Raw genomic sequence first — 7,500 nt, 5'->3', positions numbered from 1 at the left:
ATTAAGACACGTGGTTGGCTGCCAGTGTCTTGCCCCTCCTCACAACAACAACAAAAAAACCCAATCTATACCACACACACACACACACACACACACACACACACACACACACACACACACACACACACACACACACACACACCCAAAGGCCTCCCCATGTATACACGCACAGGCAGAGGAGGTATATATACTATACTGTAGGAAATGGATCGAACTCAGTTTTGAGCTGTAAGAGCCTTAGCACTCAGTGTCACCTTGCTCTTGCTGTCTGTCTGTCCCTGCAATGTTTGAATAAAAAGAAAAGAATAAGAAAGAAAAATAAAAAAGTGCGATCCATTTCCTAACTACTTGATTACTTCAGAGACTCACCAACAAGACGGAAGAACGCGGTGTGTGGAAGATAACTTTATATACTATATACTGTACATACACATGCATGCACTTACACACACACACACACACACACACACACACACACACACACACACACACACACACACACACACACACAGACAGACACTCACACACACACACAGACACACACACACACACACACACACACACACACACACACACACGCACACACGCACACACACATTTCACAGCCTCGCCCACTTCTACACCCACACTGTAACCACTTCCTCCCTCCTGCCTTGCTTAACTAGTGCTGAGTTTGGCCAGCGTATGTGTTTGTGTCTGATGTGGTGCCTGAAGCAGCGTGTCTGTCTTTATTTAGACAGGCCGGCCTCTACTCAGGAATAGGCCCAGTAACGTGCGGCCCGCCATTGTTAGAATTACTGAGGGGGTAGTGGGAGGCAGAGGACCCTGGCCTGTAATAACTGTGTTTGTTTAGCACATTTCATACAGTCACACAGCTAGAGATGGGATTTATGGCTCATTGACGGGATCCGGATCTTAGTGGCTCGTTCCTTCCTTTCAAAGAGCCGTTCAAAAAACTCTCTCTTTTATTTGTCTCTTTATTTTTTTAAATTATTTATTCAGTGTTTAGAATGGAATATTTAGACTTCACCTCAAGGTAATTTTGTCCAAACAACAACTGATTATTCTCTTGCTTCTAAAGATAGTTTTTGCCACTCTTTAAGGCAAACAATTGTGTTTTTTCTCAAATTTAATTGCTCTGGTCACGTGCTTAAAATTAATGAAAAATTAACTAAATAACGGTCGAGTGGCTCCCCCAGCTGTGATCCGGTTCCCATCGTTCACTTCAGGGAGCCGTTCAAAAGAACCGGCTCGTTCGTGAACGACACACCTCTACACGCAGCCCAAAAAGGCTTCAACAGTTTGAAAGGAACATGAGTAGGGCTGCACGATATCAGAAAAAAAATCGCTACTTGATAACAGCATGCAATACCTCAATAACGATATTTAAACGATATTTAGGAATATAGCCGAGTGTTGTTCTTGTTACTAATTTGTCAGTCTGTGTCAGTAATTTGTCAGTCTGTCTTTGGTCATGGTAGGCTTCGTGCACATTTGTTGATATTCAGCTAGTGATTGAACAGCACAGAAATGTTTTACTTGTTAGAAATAATTAATTCATTTTCGCGATCTCCATATCGCCACTCTTGATATTGAAACATTTTCGATATATTGTGCAGCCCTAAACATGAGGATAGAAAATATTCAGAAAAGAACATTGGGAGATGACCCTCTAACATTGTGTCCTATTTGCGGCTGAATGTATCAAAATTGGTTCCGTGTCCGGATTGAATCCATAGAATCCACCTTTGCCAACAGCAAAGCCATCAACTGTCGATGTTGGTGTTGGTGTTGGTGTCACAGTGTTAATTCAACACTTGGTGGGTGAAACCAAATACACTCTAAAAAAGGAAGTGTCTTGTTTATTTTGTCCTTCTCTTAAAGTGTTGAATCCGCACTGCTGTATTTACTCTGTAGACAGTGTTCATACCGGGCTCTGAACTTTTTCCGCACGTGACAGTGTTACCCGGATGAACCTGCTGACGACCACGCTGTCGTCACGGTTCGCAGAGAAAAACCTAGTATTTTGCGGTTCGCATTGCGAACCAATTTTCCGGTTCGCGAACGCAAATATCTGTGGCGTGAACACGACGGTCGGTTCACGATTAGGTGCGGGAACGGGCTCCAGCACGGTTCTCAGTCGGCCTGAATGCGCCTTCAGTGATCTCAACTTAGGGCATTTCTCAAAACCTAGTGCGCACACTTCCAAGTGTATTCAGCCTAATTAGTCACGCCCAGTGATTGGATACTCTTTATTAGTCACACCCAGTGATTGGATACTCCGTAGAGTTCACTAAAGAGTATCCAATCACTTGGCGTGACAAATTAGGCTGATACACTTGGAAGTGTGCGCACTAGGTTTTGAGAAATACCCTAAATCTAAGTCTAAGAGGTCCTAACAAGAAGAGTTGGAGTGAGAGAGAGAGAAGCAGGAAGTGTTGCCTAATGCCAGACAGAGCATGTGCCACCAGCTGCTGTTTAGCAATGTCATGATCACCATATACAGTAATGTTGCTCACAACAACCACCTGATTGCTGTGGTTCCCACTGACCTTTAGTCTTCAAGTCCGACTGATTTAATTCCCCCTGTCTGAACACACTGCAAAACTGTTTGTACTTTGGTCATACTAGTAAAAATTAGTTTATTTCTTCGTAAATATGAATGAAAAGATCAAATTTGGGAATTAGCACAGGTTCAATGAGCAGCGTAGTTGCAATACCTACTCTGGCCACAATCCTGCATACTGTACCTTTAATACGTGTGCAATGATAATAAATGTGAATTTTATCTCATGAAAAGTGACGTCCCCTTTCCCTCCTCAGCCATCCGCTACTGTGACCACTGTCAGGTGATCAAACCCGACCGATGCCACCACTGCTCCACCTGTGACCAGTGAGTGACCCCGTCAGCTTTTTCTAATGCCATCATATCAAGTCTGTCTAGTCACTGTGTGTAGCGTCTACAGCAGGGGTCAGGAACCTTTTTGGTGGAGAGAGCCATAAACGCCAATTTAAAAAAAATAAATTTTCACGAGAGCCATATCCTTTTAAAAACACTGAATACAATCAAAATCATGTATTTCAATTAAGCCCAACAATTTTAGAGTGTACTGTCAAGTTATTGCTTTTATTGATTACAGGTAATAGGGTTGCCAACTGTCAACTTCATTATGGTGAGGGTCTGGGAGAATTTTGTATTTCTTAGATGTAATTTCCTACATTTTAACACTTTTTAACCTCCCTCGTCCCGTTTCACTCAATATGGAACCCGTACTTTTATTTATAAATACAGGATGATTCCATATTTCAAGGGATGGTTGGTAACCCTAGATAAGGGAGAGCCATATACAGTTCCCAAAAGAGCCACATGTGGCTCTAGAGCCATAGGTTCCTGACCCCTGGTCTACAGTATGTTGTTGGACCCAGTCACTTGTTTTTTTGAAATCCACAGTCTGATCCATGATGATGAGATTAAAGTAATAATAATGATATCTGATCCATGATGATGAGATTAAAGTAATAATAATGATATCTGATCTTTTCCCAAAAGTAATTTACAGTACATGATGTTAAGCAAAGAGATTCCAGAGATTATAGAAACCAGAATCTGAGTATGGTTATCTCTGTTGTTCACACTTGCATGTCTGTCTGTCTGTCTGTCTGTCTGTCTCTCTCTCTCTCTCTCTCTCTCTCTCTCTTTCTGTCTGTCTGTCTGTCTGTCTGTCTGTCTGTCTGTCTGTCTGTCTCTCTCTGTCTCTCTTTCTCTCTCTCGCTCTCTCGCGCTCTCGCTCTCGCTCTCTTTCTGTCTGTCTGTCTGTCTCTCTCTCTCTCTCTCTCTCTGTCTCTCTGTGTCTCTCTCTCTCTCTCTCTCTCTCTCTTTCTGTCTGTCTGTCTGTCTCTCTCTCTCTCTCTCTCTCTCTCTCTCTCTCTCTCTCAGGTGTGTATTGAAGATGGACCATCATTGCCCATGGTATGTCTTTTCGTTTCAAATCTTATACTTTTAGTTCAACTCCTAATCTTGCTTGCCTATCATTTCCTTGACCTTGTCGATACAACGACTCAGCATCAAGAAGGTATCACCTAATTTGCTTTGTTCTCTTGGTCTTTCTTTAGTGACTAGACAATACCCAGTGCACCTGTCCTAATCACATAAGAATATCAGATCAAAGGCAGCTGTGCCAGACAGCCAGACAGGCTGGTGCTGACTGGGTTATGTAATCAGCTTTGGAGTCACAGCAGCAGCAGTGGGCCAGAGAGAGGCCACGTGTGGGCCGCATCTGGCTCTGTTGCAGATATACTCTTGATGACTTCCACACTGTTTTTAATATCTAAAGAAGTCGGCCTACTGTGTATGTGTGTGTGTGTGTGGGTGTGTGGGTGGGTGTGTGTGTGTGTGTGTGTGTGTGTGTGTGTGTGTGTGTGTGTGTGTGTGTGTGTGTGTGTGTGTGTGTGTGTGTGTGTGTGTGTGTGTGTGTGTATGCGTGTGCGTGTGCGTGTGCGTGCATGCATTCGTGCATGTGCGCGTACGTTTGTGCACGCCATCAGGACAGAGCGGCCCAAACGACGTGCCATCAAATATTTGGGAGCATAGAAGAGTGTTGCGGACATTTATTATTTCCTTTGTGTTTGTGTGTGTGTCTGTATAGACTGTTTCCTCTCCCCCACCTGTGTCTTAAGTCCTCTAGGGTGAATAACTGTGTGGGCTTTTCCACCTGTGTCTTGTGTCCTCTAGGGTGAATAACTATGTGGGCTTTTCCACCTGTGTCTTGTGTCCTCTAGTCTAGGGTAAATAACTGTGTGGGCTTCTCCACCTGTGTATTGTGTCCTGCAGGGTAAATAACTGTGTGGGCTTCTCCAACTACAAGTTCTTCGTCTTGTTCCTGGGCTACTCCATGATCTACTGCCTCTTCATCGCTGCCACCGTGCTGCAGTACTTCATCAAGTTCTGGACAGTAAGTTCACACGCACACACACACTCACCTTGCCCTTAACCATCTTGTTATCCGACAGTTACATGGCCGCCGTGATGCTAGCTAGCATTGGAGCTCTCATTGAGCTTCCATTTGTGCAGTGGAGTCTATAGACCTCACTGGTGTCCAGTAGCCTCTTACTGCAGATGGGTCAGGCGCCAGGCTTATTCACTCTTTGCTGAAAACACTCAACCAGAGATTCTTTAAGTATATAGAGATATGCCAATGTAATAGGTTACTATGGGCACCTAAAGGAAGAGAGGAAATCCGCACACTGTTGCTGCTCACCGATTTATTAGAACACAACGTTTCGACCTCAGGCGGTCTTCGTCAGGTGTATAGGCCTATACACCTGACGAAGACCGCCTGAGGTCGAAACGTTGTGTTCTAATAAATCGGTGAGCAGCAACAGTGTGCGGATTTCCTCTCTTCCTTTACGCACGTTTGTTTTGATCCAGCACCTGTTCTACTGGATGTGCGCGCATCACATACAATTACTATGGGCACCTAACATGACCAGGTTCCGGTCTGCCTAAAGGGGCGTGTCATAATACTCTAGCATTGAATAGAACAGTCCTTAGGTCTGCCTAAAGGGGGATTTACCCCCACTCCCCCTTGCAATAATAGAACCTGGAAACAATGGGCTAATGGAACCTCTCTCTCTCTACTCTCTCTGACTCAACTACATCATAAGAACATTGCTATGACAATGCAACGAGTCTTTCTTTCTTGTTGCAATTTAACGGAATTTATACTGCTGTGGGAATCTACAAAGACATGTCTAAAAGACAGTTCCACCTCTCTTTCTCTGTCTTTGCCTCTCTCTTGATCGCTCTCTCTTTGTTTTTCCATCTATAGTGTTATCTGATCTGGAATATTCCTCATCTGCAGGCCAAGGTGTTGAGCAGGGGGAATTTATTATTCTACCATAATTCTAATTCTTATCATTCTTATAATTCTATAATTTGATGTTCTAGTAGAGAGTTGCATCCAGACTCAGTCCTGAGGAGAAATAGCAAATACATAATGAAAATGCAAATATTTAAATGCAAACGTCTTTCAGTAAACTTAATCTCTTTAGCTCGATTCGCACGGAATAAATATTACCTATGAACCCCTGGTAATTCGCAATTACCCCCAGACCTCTGTGATTTTTTTGTGTCGTATTCAAATGGAATAAGAAAAAGTCTGTAATTTACTCAGTTATAATACGGGGGTTCGAACAGCTTGCATGTGGACATGGGATTTAAATTACCACGGGACGTCTGTGTTTCACCAAAATACAGTAGGTAATTCGTGGCAGAATTATTATTTCACAAATTACGGACATGGCGCATTCGCACAGGAGTAAGACCTCAGACATTCTCCACAATTATTCCGAAATACGAGGGGGGGAGGGATCGGGCTTATGTTTGAAATCATCCACTACGTTGTGGCGTTAAAACACAGGGCTCTCTCAGGATAAGATTGGATGCAAACGGTTTTCTGTATGTAGTGGTTGGCTATAAGTATAGTAGATGTTTTGTAGGTTAAAACCTTGAGGGCATGACGGTTGTTATAAATTGTCAGTTACCAGTTGCCATGCAATGACCAGGTTGCAATGTGTTACATACTCTGTAATAGACTCAGACTCTGTGTGGTGTCATAGTAATGTAGTACTAGAGTAGAAAAGTCTTGACTTTCGGTTACTTCTACAAGTGTTCCACTTCTCAACTGGACTCCCTGGCAGAAGAGACTCTAGTCTCAATGGGACAATCCTGGCTAAATAAAGGATAAATGAAAAAAATGGTGGTCATGACGGCTATCAGAATTAAGATAGGTTGCTGGGTTATTACTTAAAATTCTTCATTTCCTGACCAGTGCATTAATAGCCAGGCCATGCAAAACCTTCTAGTCAGGCCAAGAGCAATGTAAATATCGTTTCTGAACTCAAGAAAAATCAGGAACTCCACCCACTTTGTCAGGAACCAATCAACTTTGAGCAGCTCCAAAGGCCCTGGATAGAGGAGTGTTAAAGGCAGGGACGTGGTTTAAGCAGAAACGTTCTATTGGGACTGAGAACATTTTTGGTTTAATCTTTGGCACAGCCTTTTCTGGCTTCGACCAGTAGCAAATCAAGGGAGGTGGGTCAACCATGCTGTTTGGGAAATATGAATTGTTATGCTCTAGTCAGACCAAGTCTCGAAGAGATTTAAAAGTCCATGATAATCAAGCTAGTACATTAATGCATTTAGTCGGTCAAAATCATTAAATCCTCACTTATATGAATGGCATTCTTATCAAGCCCTGCCCTGCCTAGTCTGTTAGGAAGTCTTGCTTCATTGCTGTTGGGGACTCTGGACAATGAAGTGAATGCTGTTTTTACTGTCAACTTGCCATCATTACAATCAGAAATGTTTTCTCATTGATTGTCATTGCCTTCCCGACACCCAAAAGCAACATCATTCCCCAACCCTAACCTAAGGGCAATAGGCTTAGTGGAGAACGCACCCACTTGAAAAACTGTGAGCGGAGCAGATGTGCTTAATTG

General features: G+C 43.2%; 1 protein-coding gene across 1 annotated transcript in view; it reads left to right on the top strand.

Moving 5' to 3' along the window:
* zdhhc20a (zinc finger DHHC-type palmitoyltransferase 20a) overlaps positions 1-7,500 on the top strand; it is a 27,203-nt gene that overhangs the window by 12,419 nt on the left and 7,284 nt on the right. Inside the window, exons 5-7 of the mRNA XM_063202343.1 lie at positions 2,824-2,893; positions 3,938-3,970; positions 4,832-4,952. Of these exons, the coding sequence (XP_063058413.1) occupies positions 2,824-2,893; positions 3,938-3,970; positions 4,832-4,952 (224 nt within the window). The remainder of the gene's footprint in view (positions 1-2,823; positions 2,894-3,937; positions 3,971-4,831; positions 4,953-7,500) is intronic.

This window comes from Engraulis encrasicolus, chromosome 7 (genome assembly GCF_034702125.1).
Source record: "Engraulis encrasicolus isolate BLACKSEA-1 chromosome 7, IST_EnEncr_1.0, whole genome shotgun sequence".
NCBI classification, from domain to species: Eukaryota; Metazoa; Chordata; class Actinopteri; order Clupeiformes; family Engraulidae; genus Engraulis; species Engraulis encrasicolus.
The sequence above is the reverse complement of the archived record's forward strand: the minus strand, read 5'-3'. Positions and strand labels throughout refer to the sequence as shown.